Source organism: Sinocyclocheilus grahami, unplaced genomic scaffold (genome assembly GCF_001515645.1).
Source record: "Sinocyclocheilus grahami isolate Dianchi unplaced genomic scaffold, SAMN03320097.WGS_v1.1 scaffold848.1, whole genome shotgun sequence".
Lineage (NCBI taxonomy): Eukaryota > Metazoa > Chordata > Actinopteri > Cypriniformes > Cyprinidae > Sinocyclocheilus > Sinocyclocheilus grahami.
In genome coordinates this window covers 563875-578838 of record NW_015506027.1, presented here as the reverse complement: position 1 = coordinate 578838, position 14964 = coordinate 563875, and the positions used below count along the sequence as shown (strand labels likewise).

The window sequence follows — 14964 nt, the reverse complement described above, 5'->3', positions numbered from 1 at the left end:
CAGTTTTTTCTTGTTTCCAACTGTAATGGTCCACTTAAGTCTGTTTCACTCCAGAAAAAAATTAAATAAAATTGGAGGATTGGAATGGCAAAAAAGGACTATAATATCATGAGATCTGTGATTTATGATTCTTGGAAATCTGTTTTTTAATGGAGAAAGATGCTTTGTTCCCCCATAAGTTGTAGTTACGGTATGTACCTCCAGGGGCACTGTACCATGCTAATCAGCTAAACCAGCATAAGTCATTAAGTGTCACTTAAGTGATAGTTACAATATTCCAAATTGTTTATTAACTGTAGTAATTAGCGTATTGTCAATCATTATGAAGCAGTGATGTAATCATGCTTGTAGCAGTAGTATGCAGGGAGTGACTGATTTGTTGCTGTCTAACCCGGATGCCTCAGCTGGTCTGAGCGTCTAATGTCTTGTCCTATATGATGAAATCAGCACATTCTCGTCCTGTCTTCCTCCGTGCAGAGCAGCTCTTTCCTGAGCTTGTTAGGCACCACACGGTTGTGCTGAAGGGTTGCCGTTGGCTGCTGGAGTTTTCGGTATCCCCCTGTCCATAAGCTTGAGAATTCTTTTGACAAGCTTGAAAACTCTTTCTCTAACTTGTGCTGGCAGGCTTATTTTACACACTGTGAAAGGCTGTTTGCCCTGCCACAATCAACTGGACTGAATACGGTAGAGAAAGACCGGATGAGTGTGTTTACAAGTATATTGAATATCCTGATGTTGTGTTGATTATGTAAGCATCAGTGTTGGAGGGTGTAGATGCATTAGAATGTTCTTGCATTGTGCATGAAGGGCAGAATAAGAACTAAAGTCATACAGAACGTGTTCTTGCATTTAAAAACGTAAGACACAATGCTGTTAAGAAAATTATAGTAATCATATAGTGTTTTGCATTCATCCTAATGTCATGTTTTTTTTTTCTTCGAATGTTTGAGTCATACCAAAATATTTCAATAAAGTGAATGTGTGTGTGTGTGTGTGTGTGTGTGTGTCTGTGTGTGTGCTATAACATTTTTCGGTTACACTTTATTTTGATAGTCCACTTTAGACATTCTACTAACTATAAGTAACTTTGCAACTACATGTCAACTAATTCTAATTAATTTGCTACTACATGTCAACTAACTCTCAGAGTAGACTGTTAGGTTAGGTTTAGAGATAGAAGAGTAAGTTGACATATACTTGCAAAGCTTCTCGTAGTCAGTATGTTGTATGTTGTGGACCCATCAAAATAAAGTGTTAAAAGATATTAAGTAGACCGTCTACTAATAATCTAATGGCTGCTAGTTGACATGTAGTTGCAAAGTTACTTATAGTTAGTAGAATATCTAAAGTGGACTATCAAAATAAAGTGTTACCCATTTTTCCATATAATTTGTATGCCAAATCATGCGTTTATGAGAAAACGGATCAAAATGTGATCTTGATTTCCAGCCTTGCTTATGTTGGTGCACTGGTACATGATTATTTGATGATGATTATTTGGATTTGGATGTTGTCAATTAATCGATTGATCCATTTTTTTTTTAAACGTACCTTTGTGTTACACAGAAAAAAAGCCGAACAAGCTTTAAACAACATGAGGGCAAGTAAATGATTATAGAGTTTACATTTCTAAGTGAACTATTTCTGTAATAATGAAGTGTAATCAATTTGAATGATTGTCAGAGCAAATATTTACACCGTCATAAGGACTGTTTCCGTTCCCTTCATAGTGTGCGGCTGGTTCACTGGCTGCCGGCCAGCCTGTATCCAAGTGGCTCTCAGAGCAGCCCGCTGATGAGCTTGCGCTCCAGACAAATTGATCTGAATGAAAACCACTCCACCCCAAAAAGAGCGCTGATTTCATCTACCTTTCGCACAGCACCATCTGGAACACAATTTACATGACATACTGTACAGGACACCTTGTATTCTTAATTTGGAAATGTCCTAGAGCGAACTGTCAACACATTAAATCCACCATCAACATTATACACCCATACACCCCACTCGTTTAAAACAGACATGTCTTAAAACCAGACTAAAACTCATTGGAAGAAGTGCAGGCCTCAGGGGGACTAAAGTCATGGTGATGCCAACATTGAGCCACTGCAGGGCCAGCGAATCGCCAACATTTGAGTGAGTGGAGACGTAATGCTTGATGACAGTGTAGGGGTAATGAAAGGTTGCTCCCACACTGACTAAAAATTCAATCTGCCTGCAGAAACCGCAAAGTTCCTCAAAAGCCTGATAGATGCTCCCAGCTACATACTGCGCATTTAAATCTGAGTGACTGGATTTTGCATCCTTGCAAGTGTTCTTTTTAATGTGGTTTTATGATGAATTACTAAGGGAAGAAAATGGCCACTGCATTTGAGCGAATACTTCAGTTGTTGGCACAATTTAAGCAATGGTACGAAACTGATGATGCATGAAATGTCTAAAAAAAATACCTTGACCTTTTCAGGGGCTATTTAGCAAACAAAACACACACACTCAAAAAGCAAGGACTCAACTGCCAATATAAGGGCTCTTTAGCTGGCTGCCCACTGCCAAACACGCCCTGTCAATCATTTTTATACAGCCTTCCGATTGATTTTGATAATCGCTGCGCTGCCTGATACAGCAGGGTGCACCTGCACAAATCTTAGCGATGGATTGTGGTACATATTCAAAGTGTGTTTAAGCTTTTTTTCTGCCCGCAGTTCAGCTGTAGTGTTCCAGGCAAGAACCAGAAGCATTACATTCCATCTTGTTTTATCCAATTAAATTTATGTAAATGCAGACAAATGATGACACAGTGTCTTATTCAATACAGAGAAATGACAGAAATGTTTGCTTTTTCACCTCTTCCTAAAAGGTTAGTTCACCCAAAAATGAAAATCAGGCTGTGATTTACTCACCACCGAGGTCTTACAAAAACGTATCGATTCGCTACAGGAGGCCTTTGTTCACCCCCGGAGCCATGTGAGACACTTTTTTTATGGATGGGTGCTTTTTATTTCACTTCTTTTGGACTGAAGCACTGCAACACCCGCTGACTGCAATGATAGAGCTTGGAATAGACAATTTTTTATATAACTCCGACTGGATTCGTCTGAAAGAGGAAAGTCATATACACCTAGGATGCCTCGGCGGTGAGTAAAACAGTCTAATTAAATTTTTGGGTGAACTAACCCTTTAAGTGTGAAGTGGCAGTTCTGTATTATTTAAGGTCTTTGACATTTTGAAAGAATCGCCTTATGCTCACCAAAATTGCATTTATTTGATCAAAATACAGTAAAAACAATAATATTACATTACATGTATTATTATTATCAATGCTGAAAAGAGTTTGCTTTAAACACTGAAAGCAGTGCTGCTTTTTTTTTTTTTTTTTTTTTTCAAAATGTGATATTTTTTCGAGGTTCAAAAGAATGGCATTTATTAAATCTTTTGTGACATTATACATGCCTTGTCACTTTTGATCAGTTTAATCATATTGACCCCAAACATTTTAACAGTAGTGTGTATTTTATCTTATATTATTTCTATAGCCATTTTCTCTCATGTGGATTGGTATTTTCAAGGTTATCATCTTTTTAAACGCCTGTTGTGACATGTGGCCAAGTATGGTGACCCATACTCGGAATTAGTGCTCTGCATTTTACCCATCCAAAGTGCACACACACAGCAGTGAACACACACAAACTGTGAACACACACCCGGAGCAGTGGGCAGCCATTTATGCTGCGGCGCCCGGGGAGCAGTTGGGGGTGCGGTGTCTTGCTCAAGGACACCTCAGTCATGGTATTGAAGGCGGGAGAGAGTGCTGTACATTCACTCCCCCCACCCACAATCCCTGCCGGTACGAGACTCGAACCCGCAACCTTTGGGTCATGAGGCTGACTCTCTAACCATTAGGCCACGACTTCCCCAGACCTTTTTTCAGACCTTTGTTCTTCCAAAATGTTCCTAATTTGAAAGCTGTAACCCTAAATTGTTTATGTAAACATTTATGACACATGGTATTGTGTTTTTTGTTTTGTTTTGTTTTTAAAGTTATCTTTCTCACAGCAGAAGTTTAATCTCTGAAAGAGTTTCCTCCCCTTGAGTTTTCATTATAATAATCTGGCTACTGAAAAAAAAAAAAAGTTAAAGAGCCCTGTCCTGGTGATAGAGTTATTTTAGTAATCTCTCACTTTCTTTCTTTTTTTTAACCATGTATTTTTAATACCTTCATAAGGTTAGTATTTTTTATTTTTTTTGCTCTCTCATGAAAGTGTTCTTTTGTGTTTTGCAAATGTTCATTGGCATCATTAAAAATAGACTGAAAAGTAATGGGTTCTTTGTGAATTTTGCTGAACTTCCTACTTAAGCAGACATGTATAATTAATATCCCACTTGTTCTCTAAACCCAAACCACTTTATTTTAACCTATTATATGATCTCTCTCTCTCTCTCTCTCTCCCCCTTTCTCTTCCTCTTTTTCTGCTTTGTTGACTTTTCATTTATCTCCATCACTGACTCATTCTTTTGACCTTTAATAGTGAAGCCTTAAAACAGTGAGGGGGAAAAACAGGAACAAATGATTTGCAAAGGTTACTACATCAAAACTATTAGGCAACTGTACGTCCCTGGAACAGAAAATGTTTCTATTGCGGTTAAAAATCACACATTATCCATCAGTGGGAGAATTTGGGTTGCTAATTTAGTCCGCTATGGCAATTAAGTGTGAAATGTAAAAATTTAAACAGCAAGGCTTTCTCCAAAATCCACAGTGTGCATTGTTAGTGTACAAGGGCTGAAAACAGGAATCTCATACATTTTTACTCAGGAGGGAAAGAAATGGATTTCTCATCAAAGCTCAGACAAAGACATCCATAACGGCTTCATGTAATATCTGTTATGAAGGGCAGTTCAACACCCCAAAGACATATTAAAATCTGGTATTTTCAGCATCCAGTCATCCATGATTGTCTCCAACATCATTCTCCAAATCTCATTTATACACTATTATGTATAAATGTGTCCAAATCATCCCCATGTGATATTCATCTTCAGCCTCCATGAGGTTATTGTAACATTCTCGATCATATAAAAAAACAGGCTTGCGTGGATAAGTTCATGGTCTTTGTAGCAAGATTTGTTTTCCTAATTGAATACTCACACATATTCTCATTGTCCAATTATAGTGCTGAGCACTGAACTTATTCCTCTCTACTCACACTTAGCCGCAGCTATTTTCCAATCTAAGAAAAGGGAACACATAATGCTCAATTCATCAGATCAATTGGAAGGGCCGCAGAGAGTACTACGGTATTTTTCTTTGCGACTATCGACTGCAATTTGCAATTCGAATTTATGTCATTGCCCTAATGTGCTATGCATGTTCCTCTGGCTTTTTGACTAAGAGCTTTGCATTGTTTCACAGATTGAAAGCGGCATTAAAATAAGCCATTCGAGTGGAAAATGAAGGGAATAAAAAAGAAAATGGCAAAAAAAACAACCATGGTGATGAAATATGTAATGTTGTTTATTGGGAACAGTTGCTTGAGTCGTAGGGAAACGTTATTATGTCACTGATTATGAGAATTTGTTCTTTCATACTGGGAAGAGCACGCTAAAAAGGCATCCATATTATTTGAGCTAAAGAGCTTTTCAATAAGATAACTTCAAAGTGGGCTCGGATGAAACTCCATGCAAATCAAAGTGATTGCTGGGACAATATTGAACCACTATGCATAGGAAGACTCATGCAGCAGGTTGTCTTGAGGAGTTTGGCACAAATCCATCCTGATTTGAACATTCCACATGCAGAATTATCTGGAGTTCTTGATCAAGCTCCACTGCTTCTCCATATGTACCGCAGGGAGTCTGAAACTGTAGAATTTTAATTCTGAGCTCTAGTTATGCACATTTTGACATCTTACAGGTGGATTTTATGTGGGACATGGCAAATTGTAGAAACTTTAACTGAGATTAAAGAGATAGTTGACCCAGAAATGAAAATTCTGTCATGATTTAACAGCATTTCGTTCCAAACCAGTATTACTTTTTTATTATTATTATTATTCTGTGGAAGACAAAAGGAGTCTTCAAAAAATAAATGGTACTGGTCGTTTTCCATGAATGCACAATGACTGGAGACTTTTGTGTCCTTATTGAACCTCAAAAGCATAATGATTCATATTAACTAAGTGTTATTTTCCCAATCTTTAAGGAATAGCCTAAAATTTAAGTAAATATTGACTGAAAATCTAGACATCTAACCTATTTCTTCTTGTCGTGTTCATTCGAGTGGATGAGCAAAATTGCCATGACCAGTTCATGAACCAGGTATTTGCAGCGAATCAATTGATACAGTTCACAAAATCAATTGAAGTATCGTTCTTTCGTAAATAGGGCTGATCTGCTTCTAAAGTTCTGACGCAATCATCTGACTCCAGCAGTTAATATCTAATTTGAGTTTCAAATTAGCTAATTTGTCTTAAATTTCAGTTCCTTATACCAAGTGGGGGGGGGGGGGGGATACCTGGATCACATACAGTAGTTGTTCATGTTAACTGCTCAGTCTGTATTAATAATAATAATAATAAATAAGAGTAATTCAAAACACTAAAACTTTTATTATAATCAACTCTAGTAGTCTTTTTTACAAACTAGTCACACATGAGTATTCTGGGAAACACTCTTCTCAAGAACCCAGCGGAGAAAGATAAAGCAGAATTAAGTGCTGGCACTTCTTCATGCCTTTAACCACAAAAGTACGACTGCTGATTCATTCTCCTGATGGCACTACAGTCTGTTGTTCTCTGGAGGAAATTAATGGCGTTATTGAGAATCCAGTATACCATTATTCTATTATTGAAGTGCAGAATTATTGAGTTTCTGTCTTTGAATTTCAAGGCTAAACCTAATGACTCACTATAGAAATCGTCACATATTCCTTTATGTACTGTATGTTGGGTTTGTGTGTGTGTGTGTGTGTGTGTGTGTGTGTACTGGTATATATGGTTTATGAGGACACAAATGTGTATAATGACATGGGTACTACAACGTAAACATGGTTTATGAGGACACTTACTGTGCCCCCGTAAAACAAAAGGCTTAAAAAACATACAAAACGGTGTTTTATGAAATTCAAAAATTGCCAGTAGTTTTCTGTAAAGGGTAGGTTTAGTTGTAGGGTTAGTGTAGGGCGATAGAAAATACAGTTTGTACAGTATAAAAACCATTACGCCTATGGAGAGTAAATCACAAATGCAAGTGTGTGTGTGAGTGTGTGAAGCCAAGAAAGTTTTTTGGGTGGTTCCTCCTTTATATTCTATTACATTTGATATTCTCAGCACATCTTTAATTGCTTCTCATTTGCTTCACACCACCAACATTGTGTTGATAGGCTAGCGCGTCCTGACCTCATGCTTAGTGAAGTTATTTATGAAAAATGAACATTTTGTGATCACACTAATTTTACCATTGAATAAAATCATTCCTAGTTATCTTAAAATTACTCAATATTAATTCAATTAAATTTTTTTATTTTATTTCTAAGAGAAAATATACAAATGCCTCTGTCTTCTAGTGATAAGTCTGGTATTTTTTAGATGGTTTTGTTTATTTCGCTAATTGAACAGATGCTAAATTCAAAACCGAGTGCAATCATCTAATTGTAGAGAATTGTTCACATTGGCAGGGTTTAAAACAACCTCCAAGGCCAGGGCGTTCATTTAACAGATATTTTGCTTTTTAAAGTGTAGGAGTTGAATTTTAGCATGAGTCAAAAATAATGTCTTTTGAATATAAATGCATGTAGGCGGCTGTAATGATCATATTCAGTCATGTATGCTCCTACACAAAGCACTAAATATGATGTTTGATGGTTCATTGGATGGTGACGTCAGTCTGACTGTAAAGTAGACATCTGTAACCCCAGTGCACTATTGGTACAATGGATCTGCTCTTCGGAGCATTGCCTCAAAGCCCAGAGCAGAAGTCAACTCCGAATAAATGAACAGTGTGATGAGGATATCTCCCCACGCAATGACACCAACACTTGTCCTCACAACTACTGATTCTCTCGCTTCGTTTATTACACCTCTTCATTAATTTCTCTGATTTTCTGTATTTAATCCTCTTTTGTTCACTCTATCAATATATGTGTGATTTAAATAAGCCATTGTTTTATTGTTAGCAGGTATTAAATGAACATACAAATGTAATATTCAAGTTCACCCAAAATTTACTCGGCCTCAGACCAACCAAGATGTAGTTTGTTTGTTCCTCGGAACAGATTTGGAGAAATTTAGCATTACATCACATGATCATCAATGGATCCTCTGCAGTGAATGGGTGCCATCAGAATGAGTGTCCAAACAGGTAATAAAAACATCACTATAATCCACAAGTAATCTGCAAGACTCCAGTCCATCGATTAACGTCTTGTGAAGTTAAAAGCTTAATATTTGTAAGAAACAAATCTGTCATCAAGGCAGTTAACTTTGCTTCTGGCCAAAATACGAGTCCATAATAAAAAAAAATCCTCCAGTTAAAAGGTTCATCATCTGTTGTCCTCGCACATTAATACCCACCGTATTTGTTCAGAACTGTTTTAGACTGTTTTTGCTTGTAAACAGTGCTTGATCTGTGCATACTTGTTTTTTTTTCCTGATTCATACAAGACAAAACTTTTTCACTAGAGAAAGCAATATAATGGATAAAGGATGGACAGAGGTTTGTACAGTAGTTAAAAACATCTTAATGATGAATTTGTTTATTACAAACACATGTCTTTTCACTCCAAAAGATGTTAATTGATGGACTGGAGTCATGTGGATTACTAGTGGATTATTGTGATGTTTTATCAGTTGGTTGGACTCTCATTCTGACGGCACCCATTCACTGCAGAGGATCGACTGGTGAGCAAGTGATGTAATGGTACATTTCTCCAAATCTGTTCTGATGAAGAAACAAACTCATCTTGATCTTGGGTGGCCGGAGGGCGAGTTCATTTTCAGTAAATTTTCTTTACTATTCAGATCTATTCCTGTAAAGCTATATATTGATTGTTTAATTTAAATGTTAAAATATTTGAAATATATTAAATACATAAAATATAAATATATAAAATTATTAAATCATTATAAATTAGTGTTATGCAGTCTTAATATTGTAGACATGGCCTCTTACTGCCTTATCAAATAAATAGAATTAAAATAAAAAAATACAAATAAAATAATTATAAATAAAAAAATGAGTGAATAATGAATGTCATTTTTTGAAAAGTAGCAAATTACTTTTTAAATTGCAAATGCCCAATATCAGATACTTCAGTAGAATAATACAGCTGTGTCTCTCTGTGTTAGTGCTGAAAGTGCTTCTAAATGGTGGTTTCTTTCATATGAAAATATGCAGCAGTATGGCTGTGTTTAAATGTTAGCAGATGCGTTAACCCAGAGGCGACAGGTGACATGACAGTGATAAATGCACTGGCCTATTTGCTCATATCTTCTTCTTAATGGCTCCCTCCTTTCCCCAATCCCGCATATCTTTCTCTTTTTCTGTCTCTACAAGAAATGCTGCAAGTGACAACAGCTGCTGATGGCAGTGTTTAGTTCTTCAATACTTTATTGCTGCGTTCAAGTTGACTATTGACTTTTTTATTTAGTGTCACACTGAACATAAATAGCGTTCAATATTTTGTCTTCAGTAGAGATTTCTACTCAAATCTATCATATCTATCATATTTGATCAAAGCATGTGAATGTCTTCAGGCTTCATTCAAAATAATGAAATTCAGTGACAGATTTCAGTGTCTAGGTGGTCCCTAGATTGGATTTTATAACAATAAATTTTTTAAAAATCAGTGAAAAAAAAGAGACGTGATATACACGGGAAAACAGGCAAGGCAAGACTAGACTAAACTAAACTAGGAACTAAGATAAAGACAAAACTAAGACAGTAAACAGGCTCCGTATAGCAGCTAACACTAGGAGAGTGGAAACCGCAGAACAATGCTAGAGACCAAACAGAACATAAACATGGAATGACTTGGTAAAGTAGCTAACACTTGGAGAGTGAAAAACGCTAGACAATACTCGGCAGTGAGAGAGAGGACGTCCATGGCTTATCTAGCATGTCTGATTGGATTCAGCTGTGTGTGTGTGTGTGTGATCAGTGCATTCAGCTGTGTGCGTGTAATCAGTGCAATGTTTGATGGGAAATGCAGTCCAGGGTAATGTGTAACAGTCTGTGTGGTGTGAGAGTCAATGTATTGGGAGAAGGGTGACCTCTGATGGCAAACAGACGGAAGTTCATGGACCGGATTCGTGACAAAGATAGTGTACATTGTTCTTTAAGAATGTGTTCATCTCACCTTGAAATTAGTTTTTCAGACTATAAGTTAGTCTAATACATTATCGCTTTATACCCTCTATTTAAATATGTAACCTCAGTAGAAATAGTGAATACGTTGTGTTTCTAAAGTTTTGAAGCTTTAGATTTTATACGTTAAAATGGTGCACTGGCTGATTTATTTTTTTTTATTTTATTTTTTTTCAGTTAACAATGTTTTACCCTCAAGATATTTCTAACTGTGATTTTTCTTTCCCATCGAACACAAAAAAATATGTATTTAGACTTAAGTTTCTGTTTGTTCTTCAAACAAATCTATTGCATGACTTTAGAATAATTGCAATGCTTCACAGGGCTCCTTTTATGTTGTATAATACTTTATTTAATGTTGATGGAAAAGAGCAGCATGGACATTCTGCAAAATTTCTCCTTTTGTGTTTTGCAGAAAAAGAAGAAAATTCCATAGAGTTTGGACTCTAGGATGATGATATTGATGATGAAATAATTAGTTCATCCAGTTTTGGGGGATTTTCTTTAAAGCAATTCACTGGCAGATTTCATCTATCAAAATGTGAAGTCTGAGAAGTTTAAGAAAGCTTTCAAGCCTGCAAACTTCAGATTTTCATTGAAGCTGCATCAACTCTGCACTGTTCCTGCACATTCATCTTGCACAGATGAATGAGGGTCTTGTTTATGCTATATCTAGAGTGTTTTTTCTCCAGAGAGCAAGTGATGCCATTATGACTTGATGTGTTAGAGTGCTTCAGTGCTCTTTTCATTGACCCATTGAAGCTCTTGTCACTTATTCTCAGGTTTTCTTTTGATTTTATCTAGATTATCCATTCATCTTTCCATGCATCTGCTTTGACCTTATGGATTTTTTCCTTGTCTTTTGGTTTTTCTAACTGACCTTTTCCCTTCTAAGAATCATGATTTTATTTATTTATTTGCTTTGAAATACAAAGTCAGTGGTGTTGTGTGTGGGATGAGTTCATGCATTTGCAGTATGATAAATACAATAAAGCACTGCTTATCATAGACCCATAATATAGTAGTGATAAAGTGACACAGCTGTGTGAAAGCAGAACTTGAAAGGTCTATTGTCTGCTTGTTTGTCATCTTATTTTCTTTCTGCCTTTTTCAGAGTTATATCCATGGCAGCAGTCAAGCACAGTTTGTGGCTGAATCTCACATTATTCTTCTGTTGAGTATCCTTTCACATAAAACCTCTTTCTGCACAATGGATCTGTCACTTTGTTCTGTTATTGAAGTGAACCGTAATAACCCACTAACTTCATACAGATCTGTTTTTGTTCTGGTAACGTTTCAAAATGTAGGATGTGCCACTGTAAATGTTTGTACATTTCCCCAGCATTTTCAGTGCAGCTACATTTTATTTACTTGTTTGTTTTCTCTTTGATTAAATATGATTGGAAAAAAAGTTGGAAAACAGTGCTAATCTTGTCAACAAATTTACTGAGGAACATTTTAGTTGACAAATGTATTATTTCTTGTATAAGAATTAAATTAAATGGGAAAATAATTATTTTTATTTGCATGTAGTGCTGACAAAAACATATGAACACAGAAATATATTGTTGTATTGTTAATTATACACCTACTGTTCACAATTTGAGTTCAGTAAGATTTATTTATTTATTTATTTATTTATTTAGAAAGAAAGAAAGAAAGAAAGAAAGAAAGAAAGAAAGAAAGAAAGAAAGAAAGAATTTATTTATTTATTTATTTATTTATTTATTTATTTGAGTTCAGTAAGATTTATTTATTTATTTATTTATTTATTTATTTAGAAAGAAAGAAAGAAAGAAAGAAAGAAAGAAAGAAAGAAAAATTGTTCCACGAGGATACATTAAATTAATAAAAAATTACAGTCAGTAAAATACATTTGTGACAAATGCCGTTTCAGATAAATGCTGTTATTTTCTGTTTATAAAAAATCCTGAAAAAAATATGTGCTACTGTTTCCAAATGTAGTAGTAGTCGTAGTAGTAATTATTATTTATTATTATTATTTAAAGAATAAATTACATTTTAAAATATATAAAAATAGAAAACAGTTCAATTGTAATAGTGTTTTACAATATTACTGTTTTTTGTTTTTTTTTTATCAAATGAATGCAGCCTTGGTTAAGCATAAGATACTTTTTTTTAAAACATTACAAAATTTTACTGAAACTTTTACATTTGTTTAGAATATATACATTTTGTCAACTAAAAATATTGTGTCAAAAAGTCAGATAGTAGATGTTTTTGCCATGTCTGTTCGTCAGTGGTTATCGAAATCCATCAAGGTGCTGCTGTCTGAAATCTTCTTACACATTTCTATGTTTATCCTCAGAAACTCTCAAATGCTCTATGCACACTTGCTCGCCTGGCCGTGTTGGGTAGGTCCTCCCGAGTGTCGCTCTCTGTGTGAACTTCCCCTGTAATTACGTGGGTTTGTTGACTGTGCCTGATGGGTACAGAGTGAGCAGACAGACAGAGACCCTCTGCTACCGTCTGGCTCGGCTGCTGGAGGAGAGGGGAGCTTCTGGCTGCTGGCAGAACACCTCATGTTTGTCTGTCTTCCTCTCGCCGACACCTAGCTTTCCCCCAGGCTAGAGGAGACCTCCCAGCTGAGTGAAGTGTGCTTAGAGTTGAAGAGGGTCTTGTTTCCATTGTGTTCAGAGTAATTGAAATTTCCAGTTGTGCTAAAGCTGTTTTGCCAGACCGATCAGTAATTTTTCAGGTACGCTGTAAGCATTATATCAGGTCCTAGGTGTTTATTCTGCAAACCAGCCACATCCATGCTGCCAGTTCTTTCTTTGACTTCCATCTTAGATGCAGCCATCACCATGGGAATGGTCCTTCTGAATGAAGCCGCCACCTCTAAGGGAGACGTGGGCAAACGAAGGAGTAAGTTTATTATATTTGTATTTCTTTCTCTCATATTATTACTCATGTTAGGGTTTTTACAAAAATCTTAACCTTTAGTAATGAAGCTCAGAATAAAAGTATATTTCATTGAAGGAGGGACCATAACCATATCTAGGAACTGGAGTATTTTAGGGGCCGTTTACACGACAACGTTTTCAGCCAAATACGGGAAACTTTTTATGCGTTTTGCCTGTTCGTTTACACGACAACAGCGTTTTGGGGACTGAAGACGCATATTTTGGAAAATGGGTTTTAAAGTGCAAGTTTTTGAAAACACCACAGGTATCGTTTCTGTGTAAACACCCAAAACGTGAATCTTTGAAAACGGTCACATAATGCGCGTGCGTAGTACGTATTAAGTATGTAGACATGCGCAGTACATGTCGATTTTAAAGGCAAGCGCAAACAAACATACACAACAATGGCGGAGTACATGGTACTGTTGTTGCTGCTCAAGAGTTTGCTAACGCTTCTTCAGCAAAGTGTGGATTTACTTCACCAATATTACAACCAACAGCGGAAGACGCATCATATACCACATATAATCATCACTTCTCTACAGGTACTGTTTACTAACAAGGTGACAGCGCCAACTACTGGCCTGGCATACGTAATACAGCGTTTTTGGCCGTTTTCGTGGATATGTGTAAACGCGAATTGCTTTGAAAACGTTGTGTATACGTGAAACTTTTTAAAAATGCAAGGGAAAAACTTTTCAAGCATTTTTACACTACCGGTTGAAAGTTATTTAATAAAGGTTAAATAATAAAAAGAAAACTTTTATTTTTACTTTTACAAATTAAATACCTCAAATGTGACAGTAAAGGCATTTATAATATTACAAAACATTTATATTTCAAATAAATTTTCTATTTGTCAAAGAATCTTGAAAAAAAGGCTGCACACACACAAATAAAAAAATATGTATATATATATATATTCTAAGTTTTCCACATTGACAACAAGGACCAGTATTAATAATTGAGCACCAATAATAACTGATAAAAACTGAGCAACAAATCAGCATATTATAATTATTTCAAAATGATTGTTATATAGATATATTCTGATTTTTATTTTATTTTATTTATTTATTTGTTCATTTATTTTGTAGTTATATAATATGCGTATCATTTAAACTACCTTGAAAAATTTTTTATTCCAATACATTTATATTTGCTATTAGATTTTCTCAGTTAAAGACTTGTGACAATACATAATGAGAATATTTTTATTACATTTGTAAAACATATGATAATATAAATAGAGTGAAGTAATTATAAACCATTCAAATATTTACCCCCAATTTCACAGACAAGGCTTAAACCTAGTCCTAGACTAAAATGTAAATCTGAGCTGTTTCAACTGAAAGAAACTTGCACTGACTGATCTTAAAATATATCAGTGCCTTTGTTTTGTCTTAAGATGCACACCAGTAATGCTTTTTTCTAAGGCATGTTTATAAAAATTACTTAAATGTCCTAATTGAACTATGGCCTAATCCTGGTTTAGCCTAAGCCCTGTCTATGAAACCGTGCCTTCATGTATAAGTTATTATTATTTTGGTATTATTATTTGTATTATTATTATTATTATTATTCATGTGTGAAGAAAACAAAGAGATATCAATGTAAATATCAACTGACCAGAATATATATATATATATATATATATATATATATTTTTTTTTTTTTTTTT

General features: G+C 35.4%; 1 protein-coding gene across 1 annotated transcript in view; it reads left to right on the top strand.

Annotated features, from left to right (window-relative positions):
- The window catches only part of tusc3 (tumor suppressor candidate 3), a 53120-nt gene that overhangs the window by 26839 nt on the left and 11317 nt on the right, over positions 1-14964 (top strand). The window contains exons 6-7 of the mRNA XM_016247688.1: positions 11474-11537; positions 13171-13245. Coding sequence (XP_016103174.1) covers positions 11474-11537; positions 13171-13245 — 139 coding nt within the window. The remainder of the gene's footprint in view (positions 1-11473; positions 11538-13170; positions 13246-14964) is intronic.